At 41.7% G+C, this 13,587-nt stretch overlaps 1 protein-coding gene across 1 annotated transcript in view; it reads right to left on the bottom strand.

Annotated features, from left to right (window-relative positions):
• Nucleotides 1-13,587, bottom strand: part of dpm1 (dolichyl-phosphate mannosyltransferase subunit 1, catalytic) — a 49,657-nt gene that overhangs the window by 17,490 nt on the left and 18,580 nt on the right. The window contains exon 2 of the mRNA XM_033041546.1: nucleotides 5,121-5,220. Within this exon, the coding sequence (XP_032897437.1) occupies nucleotides 5,121-5,220 (100 nt within the window). The remainder of the gene's footprint in view (nucleotides 1-5,120; nucleotides 5,221-13,587) is intronic.

A 13,587-nucleotide genomic window follows, 5' to 3' on the forward strand; every position in this document is an offset into this window, starting at 1 on the left:
AGCAGCAGAATTTTGGTTTAGCAAAAAGAGCAAGAGGAAGGTCAGCCAAAAGTTCACTGGAAAAGTCAAGTCCGATGTTAATTAGATTTCAGTAGCAGTTGAGCTGACACAGAATCAAAAGATGTTACAAATGTTGAAATGACGATGACAAAGTTCGTCTTGGAATCCAGCATGACACCAACGTGCAAACTTTCACTTTAGGCAGGTAGATGGATGGAATCAGTGGAAAAACAATGAGGGTTGTGACGGGTATCAAAGACCTACACAATGAAAGGTAGAGCCTGAGGGAGTATTGAAGAACAGAGGGACCTTGGTATATTTGTCCAACGATTCCTGAAGATTTCGGCACATTCACCGGGATACCTACCAGCAATAGCCGGAACATAGAATATAAGAGCAGAGAAGTTATAATATGTTTATAAAATATTAGTTAAGCCACATCTGGCATTCCGTAAAATGTATTGACTCGTAATACAATAGGAAGGATGTGATTGCACTGGAAAGAATGCAAAGGAAATTCACCAGGATGTTGCTTGTGATGAAGCCTTTCAGTTTTGAGGAGAAACAGGATAGGAGGGCAGTATCTTAGAATAGCTGCCATAAAGTGAATTCAGACAGGCTGAAAGCATTGGGGAAAGAAACCACTCAGTACAGAGGCTGAGGAAAGAAAACACTCATAACGCTGGAGGGAAGTTTTAATTATACTTCGGTGTAGTACAATAGTAAATTAAACAAGCACCTTTATTGATCAAAAATGCCCATTCTATTGCGGTGGAGTAAGGGGATTAAATTCAGAAAAGCTGTTTAATGATAATATGTTACAAGAGATTTATTTTACTTGGACAACTGCAAATATAATTCAAAATATTGAATTGAAGTGCAGACAACAGTGAAAAGTTACATGTGCTACTCTTATTCACGTATGTTTGTTCAGACACAATTGGATACCAAATTTACTTAAGAGATGTTTAATTTAATTTTTTGGTATTACAGGAATCATTCCAAAAAGCACGGGTGCATCTCGTTTGTATGTGAGTGTTTTCAAAGGAGAACATTAATTGGAAGCATGGATTACAGATGGATTTATTTTATGTAGTCCTAATTCTACCATGTACGGTATTTGGCTCCTTTTTGGCAGTAAAGGCCCTCTTGTTATGTCTTCTTATGAAATCACTAATCTATTATTAATATTAGTTATGCTGGGGTAAAAAACAATATCTAATATGAAAATTAAAATGCTTTTTAGTTTTTATCTTTGTGGGAAAGAGAAGATTAAAAAAATGAATATTGAAAGTTCCAATAATTTAATTTAAACCAGGAGGTTTCGGTATTACATTCCAATTTCCAAACACACCAATATAAAAAGGATAAAGTAGTGGCAAAGGACATTTCTTCTCTCTCCAAAATTAGTGTCAAAATGACTTTTAAACTAGGGATTGCTTGAGTACATGCTATTCAGAAGTTGTGTACAGTTCTTCAATACAAAATCAGTCATTACTTAGATTATATCATCCATCCATACCCATATAACCATAGAACTCTGATCTTTGATGTGTGTGTGTGTGTGTGTGTGTGTATTTATTCGCATTGAGGGGACGGGACCCAACGGGTCCCACTTGGTCTAGTATCCTTATAACTATAAAACTCTGATCTTGGATGTGTGTGTGTGTGTGTGTGTGTGTGTGTGTGTGTGTGTGTGTGTGTGTGTGTGTCTTTATTTGTTTGTGTGTTGTCACATCTTCTCGAAAAAATGACGCTGTAATGGTGAAATTTTTACATATGGGGTAGATTTACCCCGTGGAGTCCGAAATCGCCTTACCTGAAACTTTTGTCCCTTATTTCTCGTCATTTATGAAACTTTTCACAAATCCCATAAAACTTAGCAAATAAACCGGTACTTTCGCTGATGATGTCACAATGTATCTGCCTGCCTGCCGTCCGCTCACGCTGCGATTGTCCTGCTCACGCTGCGATTGTCCTGCTCGCGCTGCGATTGTCCTGCTCACGCTGCGATTGTCCTGCTCGCGCTGCGATTGTCCTGCTCACGCTGCGATTGTCCTGCTCGCGCTGCGAGTGATGTCACCCCCCCCACCACCCACCTCTCCCTTCTCCTCCTCCCCCATTATTGGGGTTGTCTCTGCCCCCTCTCTCTCTACCCCTCCCCCCTCTGCGAGTTGGGGGCTAAGTGTGGGTGGATAGGGCAGGGATGGGGTAAAAGGAGCGAATGAATAATATTCATATAATATCAAGTGGGTGGTTAGTGAGGGGGTGTGTGTGTGTGTGTGTGTGTGTGTGTGTGTGTGTGTGTGTGTGTGTGTGTGTGTGTGTGTGTGTTGACATCGTCGCGAAAAAAACGACGTACTACCGGTAACATTTTCACATTTTCCGATAGAGATTTACCCCCTGGAGTCCAAAATCGCCATACCTGAAAATTGCGACCTTTATTTCTCGAGTTATTTATGAAAATGTTCACAAATCTGAAATAACGTTAAAAATAAACTGGCTCTTTCGCTGATGATGTCACAATGGATCTGCTTTATGAGGCCTGCACTGTGTTCCACTCTCTGCGAGTGATGTCCCCCCCATACTCGGAGCCTGGAGCCAGGAGCCGCCAGCCGGGAGCGAGGGAGTATTGCATTCGGGAACCAGCCCTCCCCTCTGACGATCCCTCCCACCCCCCGCCGGGCTCTGGATTGAAGCCGCTGAACTCGCAGCCCTTTGGTTGACGCCCGCCCCGCTTCATTCCTCCTCCCCCCCCTCCTCCTCTCCTCCTCTCCCCCGTCCTCCTCTCCCCCACCCTCCTCCTCCCCACCCTTCTCTCCCCCTCCTCTCCTCTCGTCCCCCTCCTCTCCTCTCGTCCCCCCTCCTCTTCTCTCGTCCCCCCTCCTCTCCTACTTCTCCTCTCCCCTGCCTCTCTCCTCTCTCCCACCCTCCCCACCCCTCTTCCCCTATCGCCACCCCTCTACCCCCCTCCTCTCTCCCCCTCTCTCGTCTCCCCTCTCTCTACCCCCCCCCCCACAGGCCATCCCCCCAACGCATTGAGGGGACGGGACCCAACGGGTCCCCCTTGGTCTAGTAAGATTTAAAATGCTCAGAAGGGATTCAAGTAATGGCAGAAAATATTATTTTTCTACTGTCGAGATGCCAATATACGAAAGACCAAGGCTCCACCTGTAAAGCAAACCATCAGAATTAGGCTAATTGCTACCAAGGGCTGACAATGGTAGGAGCAGCTTAAGAAATAAAATTAATGTAGCCCTCCCATTAATAATAATAACAATAATAAATTTTATTTAATGGGCGCCTTTCATACATCTCAAGGACACCTTACATAGTAATCGAAATAAAACATATAATCGGAATAAAACAAGTAATTAAAGACATCACAGTGACACAAATTAAAAACAGAATTCAATCCAAAAACAGAAAATCAAAAACACAGTGTGAAAATTAATGTAATAATGGAGGATGTGTGTGTTTTCTTTACAAAGCAGCTGCCAAAGGTTCACGCAAGTTGAAATCCAGTATTCAAATCACACCATTCAGAGGGTGGTGAATCCGTGGAATTCATTGCCACAGGTGGCTATGGAGGCCAAGTCATTTGGTATTTTTAAAGCGGAGATTGATAGGTTCTTGATTAGCAAGGGTGTCAAATGTTACAGGGACAAGTTAGGAGAATGGGGTTATGAGGGAAAAATAAATCTGCCTTGATCGAATGGTGGAGTAGACTCAATGGGCCGAATGACCTAATACTGCTCCTATGTCTTATGGACATATGGAAAAGACAGTTCCAGATGCAGCTTTCTCCACCTGTTCCAAGTCAAACACTCACACATTCGATTCATCGCGAGTGTTATTTTTTGTCCCCTTCTCCCTTAATCCATTGTTTTCTGTTACACTTGGTATGCTATATATGCTATATATATATATGTATGGTAAAAATGTTTAGTGTATTTTTAGTGTGTTTTGGGTGTTCTTTATTATTGTACCACTGCTGGCAAATTCATTTCACTTGCACTTTATGTGCAATGTGACGAATAAAACTGATTGTATTGTATTGATTGTATTATCTGCACCCTCCTTCCACAAGGCCTGCAAATTTTACTTTTCATCTTCTCAAGTCTTTGTGGGCGAAAGGGTGAAAGAAACAGCTTTCACAACTCAGAAAAACTGAGCCAATGTCACAGATGGAAACTTTCAGCAGAAATGGCCAGTTCTGAATCAGTGAGACAATAACCTGAAGTTGCAGTATTCAATAATGAGTCTGGAAGGCCACATGATGCCCAGATGGAAGGAAGTGCTGCTCCTCAAGCATACACTGTTATAGCAGTGCAGGAAGCCATCGGCAGATAAGTCAGTGGAGAATTAAGATGGCAGGCAACTGGAAACACTGAATAACCTCTGAAAAGTTAGCTCACTTAACCAAAATGCATGGTCTCCGAGACTTAATAAATTTGAAACAATAAAGCAATGGCCTTCTGATTGTAGTGATATAAAATAAGAAAAGATCACCTTCAAGAGCACTTTTACATTAGTGTTCCATCAGCACAATAAAGAAAAACAGATTATTTAAGGTAATTCCGGATTGTATAAGAGAATGTAAGAAATTATTTAAGGACACACAAATTAAATTAACAAAAGGAAGAGGCTATGATTTTGTCCAGTGAATAATGAAACAGAAAATAATTTTAAAAGAGTATTTGTCATATTTTGGTTATAAAATTATTGCCCAAATCCAGAGCAGACTTGTGAAGAGAGCTGTGCTTTGGGTTTGAATCAGATACAATTGCAGAGAGGGACGAACTGCAGCACCATAAAAACACCAGATGTAACTACAGTGGATTGATGACCTCGAGTGGCTAAGTGGCCTTGTTGCATTCCTTAGATTCTTCTGGCATTACGGTCACAATATAACATTTCTATTTCCGAAAAGGGATATCCTTATCATCCATCTATGTGGTGCAGCCTGTCAATGCCAAATCATAGGGTGTTCTGTTCTTGCGACTTTGGTCACAGTTTCTTACAAACTTTAGTGAACCGTCAGATCCCAGTTTAAATTTACCTTGCATTCAAAAGGTCCCAGAAATGCAAGGATTGTTCACTGCTATCCAAATACTCACAATTTTATCAGATCCATAAATCTGTTCCAACTGCTTAGCAACGTCAAGTGTTCCATCAGGACTTCCATCATCAATTACTATAATTTCATAGTCAAATCCACTGCAAAAAAAGCACACACAAAAAAATCACTGTTCTGTGCACTACCTTTATGGCAAATAAATTCAACCTACCATCCAGCCAGGGAAAGAAAATATTTTCAATCAGTGCTTATCAAGTTACAATTCGAATTTTAAAATCATTATGAATAGGGAAACCATTGCAACCTTTTCAGCCAGACTGCAACAACTGCAGCAGAAAATCCCAAGAAAAGGTCACTTTTATAAAGATGTAAATAAAATGTAACTGGGCCAAGTAAAGCAGAAGTATTGTACCAAAGAAGACACAAGCAACTGCATTGCAGATGCTGGAATCTTGCTTTTTGGGTCGGGATGCTTCTTCAGACTGCTACTCCGAATAAGGGTCCCGTTATGTTATATGTTAATTGGCCACTGTAAATTGCCCTTAGTGTTTTGGGGGTGGATGAGAAAGTGGGATAACATAGGACTAGTGTGAATAGATAATTGACAGTCAGCTTGGACTCGTTGGGCAGAAGGGCATGTTACCATGCTGTTTCTTTCAGTCAATCTAAAAATATTTCTTAGCTCTGAACACCTTCAAAGATGTAGTGCTGTGATAGAGAATTTCACTTTCATGACTTTCCAAAGAAATTCATCCTTGTCTCTGTATTGAAAGAGTAACCACTTATTCTTAAACTAGACTTCCTACAACATGCCATTTGCAAACCGCAAATGCAAAAAATAAATTTTACAAGAATAATTACAAGATGTGCACTGCTCACTTCTGAAGTGTCCCTTATTCCCATGCTTGTCATAAATGATACAAATTTCCAAATATGTGTGAACTGCACATAAATAATCCAATTGCATCATGCAACCAATTTTAGATTGAGTTCTGCATTACACAATGAACTTATAGCCCATCATCTTTACTAACGTAGCTTCACTTCCTTTCAATCTCCTTAACTTTGAAATTCTGCTGACTATTTAGTTAGAACGGGTGCGCTGATCTCTACATGGCTGAGGTCACGCGCCAACCATGACCCCACAGACGAGCACCAGGCCACCATTCCAAATCCGACCTTTCCTCCATGGCCAGAGTGAGGACCACTGTAAATTGGAGGAGCAGCACCTCATATTATTAATAACAGGCAAGGTCAAGCCCTCTCAAACTAACGTTCCTGATAAGGCTTTCTCTAATCTCTGGAGAAGGCTTACTTCAAAATGAATGGTTTACACAATTTGCAGACGTCATATGCAAACAATCATTTTTGACATGTGGCACCAAAACATGGATTGCATGCCACTTGATCTTGCTGTGCATCAGTCTCCTTGTTCAGGTACGTCAAGCACATCGGAAACCCGAAGCAATTTTCTAGAATTGCACTACCGGTAGAATGCAAGAGAATATTGTACATTACTTTGAACTACTGTATTTTATGTTATAATTAAAACATTTGTAAATAATACAGGATTTAACATGCTAGAATATTGAAAACAGATGCTCAACATGGGAATTTGGTTTCAGTATCACTGAATAGTGTTTGGATTTTAACGATGGTTCTAACTAAAATGTTTTAGAAGGAACAGCAGATGCCGGAAAATCGAAGGTAGACAAAAATGCTGGAGAAACTCAGGAGAGGCAGCATCTATGGAGTGAAGGAAATGGGCAACGTTTCGGGTCGGACCCTTCTTCAGACTGATGTGAGGGTGGGGGGGTGGGAAGAAGAAAGGAAGAGGCGCAGCCAGAGGGCTGAGGGAGAGCTGAGAAGGGGAAGAGAAAGCAGGTACTACCTGAAATTAAAGAAGTCAATGTTCATACCGCTGGGGTGTAAACTGCCCAAGCGAAATATGAGGTGCTACTCCTCCAATTTACAGTGATCCTCACTCTGGCCATGGAGGAAAGGTCGGATTTGGAATGGTGGCCTGGTGCTCGTCTGTGGGGTCATGGTTGGCGCGTGACCTCAGCCATGTAGAGATCAGCGCACCCTTTCTAACTAAATAGTCAGCAGAATTTCAAAGTTAAGGAGATTGAAAGGAAGTGAATCATCAAGAAACTAATAAATAACGAACACACACTGAAATTCAAACATCATTCAATTAAAAAATAAAAGTTTCTGCTATAGCATTTCTCCTTCTAATTTTAGGTCCTTCGTTTTCTGGCTCAGTTTGCAAGCTGTCTTCTTGCCAAGACATCGCCATTCCTGCCTTGCGTTAACTGTCTTCAATTTTTCCAATTTCTCCTTGGACAAAGTTGTCTAGAAATTAGATTACAGCTTTATTTGTTGATCATAGTCTTTAGTACTGAAATGCAATTGCCCCCCCTTACAAATGTAGTGAAATAGCATCCATGATCACACACTGAAAAGGGACCCTCGAACTTCCTGAGGGACCTCGCCTAATTGGCACAACTGCAGACATTTGACACTCTAGTCTAATCCCTCAGAGACATATTCGCCAGAAGAGCCACACATCAGGAACACACAATGATGGGCAAAATGGTACGGAGGAACAGAGCTCGTTTGTTCAACGGCTGTATACCCAGGTGGTGGTGCAAGAATGGAGGCCAAGAGCAAGGTCCTATATGCAAAGGGGGTGTGCGGCAGTGAGGTGTTCAATTAGAAGGATGCAGCAAGACAAATATAAGGAGAGGTTGGACAAACTTGGACTGTTTTCTCATAAAGCGTCGGATAAAAGTATATTAACTTATGAAATTTATTTCTTATTTCTCCAGGTCTTGAGGATTTTGGAAATATGATATTTGATCCCCTCAGTCAAATCATCAATACAAGTAGTGAATAATTGGAGCCGAAGCACTAAGCCCCACAGTACGCCACTAGTCACAGTACGCCACTAGCCAACCCGAGAAAGAGCTGTTGATTCCCAATCTTTGCTTTCTTCTAACAAACTCTCAATCTATTATCCTCAACTCTCCAATCTCCTACTATTCCACTTACACTCACCTCCTCTCCCTATACCAAACGCCAACTTTCAACTCTATGTTGATATTCTAGCCCCTCCTTAACTCCTACACAACATAACCTTCCTCAATGATGAAAATGAAATGAAATATTTACTCATCTCCTTCATTCATGTAAAGACAATGAGGAAGACACCATCGACAAGGGAGGGAGCCCTCCAAAGATCAATGTCGGTGTGAGGTTGTGATCCACACCGAGAATGATGAACTGAGGGGCCATCAAGCCCCAAACACCATCTACATCTGTTGCCATTCATAATCTACCAGGTACGTTCACTAACAAATAGTTATACTGATTATTACAACCAATTTGATTTGATCAATAATACTCATTACAGCTACACTACGAGATTACTACAAAGATGTTTCTGTCACATCTTACATTCAATTCAATTCAATTCAATTCAATTCAACTTTAATGTCATTGCACAAATACTAAGTATGGGTACAACGAAATGCAGTTTTGCGTCAGTCCGTAGTAGTAGTGCATATAGAAATTTAAAAAAAAGAAGATACAGAATAATCAAAAATACAGAATAATTAAACAATGGGGACGGAGGGAAATCTATCGGCGAGACTCCGAGTTCAGCAATGTGATGGTATAATTGTAGAAGCTGTTCCTCATCCTGCTGGTACGAGACCTGAGGCTCCTGTACCATCTCCCTGATGGGAGGAGGGCAAACAGTCCATGGTTGGGGTGGGAGGGGTCTTTAATGATCATCCCAGCCCGTCTCAGACACCGTTTTCGGTGGAGGGCATCCATGGCAGGGAGCGGGGCACCGATGATGTGCTGCGCGGTTTTCACCACCCGTTGTAGTGCCTTCCTGTCCGCAACAGTGCAGCTGCTGTACCATACCGTGAAGCAGGTGGTCAGGATGCTCTCGATGGCACAGCGGTAGAAGTTGGTCAGTATCTGGGGGGACAGATGGGCTTTCTTGAGCCTCCTCAGGAAGTAAAGGCGCTGCTGTGCCTTTTTGATCAGCTTGGAGGTGTTGAGGGACCAGGACAAATCCTCCGAGATATGTACCCCGAGGAATTTGTAGCTGGAGGCGCGCTCCACCTCAGTCCCGTTTATATGGATGGGGGTATGACTGCCTCCTCTGACCTTCCTGAAGTCGACAATAATTTCCTTCGTCTTCTTGGAGTTGAGGACGAGGTTATTGTTGGCACACCAGGTTGTCAGGTGCTGGACCTCCTCTCTGTAGGCTGACTCATCGTTGTCACTGATCAGTCCTACCACCGTGGTGTCGTCAGCAAACTTAATGATGGCGTTGGATCCGTACTTAGGGATGCAGTCGTGGGTGAAGAGGGAGTAGAGGAGAGGGCTGAGCACACAGCCCTGTGGCACGCCGGTTCAGTGTTATAGTGGAGGAGGTGAGGTTGTTGACCCTAACAGACTGTGGTCTGTTGGTGAGGAAATCCAGTGTCCAGTTGCAGAGGGAGGTGGAGATGCCAAGTCCGCTGAGTTTGGTGATCAAGCTGGCGGGGATGACAGTGTTAAAGGCAGAGCTGAAATCAACGAACAGCAACCTGATGTAGGAGTTGTTGTTGTCCAGGTGGGTCAGGGCAGAGTGTAGAGCCGCTCTTATTTATAACAAGCCTCTTATTTAAAATTGCAGGGTATCAGCAGAGGTTGCCTCTTTCACTCCACGAGAAGGGAAGGGGGAGAGCAGTAAGACACAGTGGGGGGGGGGGGGGAGGAGGAATAGAAGGGGACACAAGGATGGATACAGATAGAGACATTGGAGAGGGGCTGTGTGTACTTTTTGGAAATAAATGTGCCTTTGCCTCCTGCCTCACATCCCTGAATCACTCTACCTGGCCAACTATTACCATAGCAATGCCTACAGTGATAGATTGGTGCCTGTGGTGTTACTACTGAGGCTCCCCAAATTGTATTTTGCTGGAAAAGCACTTGTTCCAATTGTAGTACATTGTGAAGATTCTGGAGGCCGTTTGCACAGTCTGCAAACAGCTTTTGCGAGTGCTGAAGGCATGGATCAGATGTCTCGGTTTCAGAGGAGTGTCCTTTTTAAAACAACAAAGTAAAATAATATCCTGGTTCAGCTGTGAATATTCATTGAAGGTCCCTCATGCCAGTAATAGTGGAAATAAACATAGCACATTGAAAATGTCAGAGAGAGAGAGAGAGTGTGTGTGTGTGTGTGTGTGTGTGTGTGTGTGTGTGTGTGTGTGTGTGTGTGTGTGTGTGTGTGTGTGTGTGTGTGTGTGTGTGTGTGTGTGTGTGTGTGTGTGTGTGTTGATGGGAAAATATTAAGCACACTTGAATAATAGTTGTAAATGCTCAGTCCAGTTTCAAGGGCGGGAAGGAATTTAACAGGAAATAATCACAGTTCTACCTCACTGAAACACAAACTAAATGGCTACTGCGCGTGATTTGCACAAACAGTTACACCGAGCTCCAGTTACTCGGCTGGTGGTTCAGTTTTGGTTAATGACTCTAACAATGAAAAGTGGCAATCAAAGTTCCCTTGTGCAAAATTATACACTTCAAAGATGTTGTACCGAAAGGTACAGGTCTCCCTCAGCCAGTGAACATTCATAGCTACAAAGGGTTTAAATTAAAATGCTATTTAGCAGTCTGTGATATTTAGAATGAGGGGGAAATAACTCTATTGAGCATCTGCACACATCCATCTGGCAATAATAACCATTGAGCGAATGGACTTGTATGCATTGGCTTTCAAGTTTTAGCTTGTCAAAACAACCACTGTTGACGTTGATTTACTGCAACCTTACTGGGAGGTGATTGACTAGCTTCTGACTACATTTCTTACCATCCACAGCAAGTGGTAACTCTGGTGAAAGATAAGGGTTCACTGTATATCCTGCCTTTGGAATTTTTCATATCGATGAATTTTTTTGAACCTAATCAATTCTTTAACTGGCGATAGCCTGTATATTAAATAAAGTATAATATGTATCAGTAACTTTTATTAGACCAGAACATAGTATTTTATTTTAAGAAAAGGGTAGCATTACAATAATATTCCTGGTGGAAACAGACTAATTGCAGTCAAATTTATAGTTTGATGCTCTATGTGGCTGACACTGGTTTTTGCCTGCAGTCTTTTGTGTGCCCACAATTATACATTCCCATTCCTGTGTAGCTCACTTTTGATGAAAAGAGTATAAAGTTTGGCAGAAGAACATACAGCCAATAAAGGAAATGCATCAGCCAATTTTCATCAAGAATATTGTTTTAAGCTTTGTGCCATACTTCAAATTCCAGCAAACACAGGCAGCAAAACTGCAGTATATAGATCTTGTCTGAAAACAATGTTTATGTTAAAGCTGATATATTTGCTTTAACATAGACAAAGTTGCTCTTCAAATTCCTCGGGTAATTCCCTTTTATTGGGGTGTACCCGTTTCTAAGGTAAGGTTTTAGGACGTATTAGCGACATAACAAATAGTGCTCCTACAATTGACTGATCTACTAGATTCTTGCTAAAACATGCTTGTTGGGAAGCAGCCAAATGACTTGTTAAAACAAAGTACATCTTGCAGACAGGGTAGTTGAAAATAAACCAATAATTTATCAAAGACAAATTCAGTGAATTTGAAAAGTAAAATGAAATATTTATTTAATACATTATTATAATATTATATTTAACAGTCTTTTGCCAGAAATGCCAGATTAAGAAAGTAAATGTATTTTCTTTAAATGCTGGAAACACTTAGCAGGTCAGGCCACATCTGTGGGAAGCAAAATAGAGTCAACTTTTCAGTTATGAGATCTTCGTCAAAACTCTGATTTATGTTGACAAAGGGTCTTTGACCTGAAACGTTGACTGTTTCTCTTCTTATTGATAAAGTCTGATAGTGTTTCTAGCATTTTCTAATTTTGTTTTATATTTGGGTTCCTTCAGCTTTTAATAAAGTGGATATCAAAAAGTAAGTCAGAACTATTAACCTGGTGTAAACTTGGCCATATTTAGTTCAGTAAAATGGCATCCTACATTGCAGAGACCGCTGGAATTGTATTTTGGTTCACACTATGAAATGAAAGTCTTAAATGAAAATTCCCTTGGGGGAAAAAAGAGTTCAATGGATTTGCTGACAGTCTCAAAGCAGGCTATCCTAAATGTATAAAGAGTCAGGAATTAGGTAATTAACAACTCTGAATTTATTCCTTTTAAAACAAAATTACAACCAAAAACTGAGCCAATTACTTAAAATGTGACTATGCCTTCAATTTTACATTCCATTATTCAGTATTATTGATCATTCGACTAATAACTACACTAAATAAAATGAGCTCACAATAAAATTTGAGATCAAATTTGCATACTGCAGATTAAATTAATGTGCGTTTGACTTTTTAACCATTATATGCTTTTACGGTATTTGAATTCTGAATATTACTGAAGAAGTGTCACCTCTTTATTCACGTTGAGACTGAACCTGGGTCACTGCAACATGAAAAGTTTTGGAAACCACATGAAACCACCACAATGGATGTAGGGGATTGGTACACCATGCAAATACCATATTGAACAAAAAATGTATTTTCTGATTTAAATCACTGTACTATATGTTGTAGGTAGACAAAAAATCTGGAGAAACTCAGCGGGTGAGGCAGCATCTATGGAGCGAAGGAATAGGCGATGTTTTGGATCGAGACCCTTCTTCAGTACTATATGTTGTGATGTGTTATACGAGAATTCTGCCCGAACAGTCTGTGACCCATAGCTCTGTGGCCATAGCGCTATGTTTAAAGCCCATAGAGCTATGTTTAAACGCCATAGCGCTAAATTTAGAACCCATAGCGCTGCAGCCTACAGCGCTTTGTTTAAATCCCCATGCGCTAAGCCAACAGCGCTGTTTAAACCTTTGCGCGCCAAACCGGCAGCGCTGTGTCCACTACCTTTACACGCCAAGTCTGCAGCGCGGTGTGTATTGGTTTGCGCGTCAAGTCTGTAGCGCTGTGCATTGCTTTACACGCCAGTATGAGGCTGAGAGCGCTTTGTTCCCAAATGCAGTCCCCTACCATTGGTTATAGTTTGAATTTGGGAGCAGCGCTATTGGCCAGGACTTACCGGCGGTTATTTCAACGGCTGATTTCTTACCTGTATCAAGGCAGGCGCCAGTAAGCCATAAGTTAGTTTATGTACGAGAGGGGTTCACCGATGGGCTGAGTTGCGATCAGCACGCGGACGGATGCAGAGAGAGAGAGAGAGAGAGAGAGAGAGAGAGAGAGAGAGAGAGAGAGAGAGAGAGAGAGAGAGAGAGAGAGAGAGAGAGAGAGAGAGAGAGAGAGAGCGAGAGAGCGAGAGAGAGAGAGAGAGAGAGAGAGAGAGAGAGAGAGAGAGAGAACGGACCCCGCACATACCAAGCTAAGTATTGTTTTTGTTCTCTCTCTTGCCAATAAAATTGATTTGTAACTCAACAGACGAGGGAGCCTTT

The sequence above is a fragment of the Amblyraja radiata genome, chromosome 23, assembly GCF_010909765.2.
Source record: "Amblyraja radiata isolate CabotCenter1 chromosome 23, sAmbRad1.1.pri, whole genome shotgun sequence".
Taxonomy (NCBI): Eukaryota; Metazoa; Chordata; class Chondrichthyes; order Rajiformes; family Rajidae; genus Amblyraja; species Amblyraja radiata.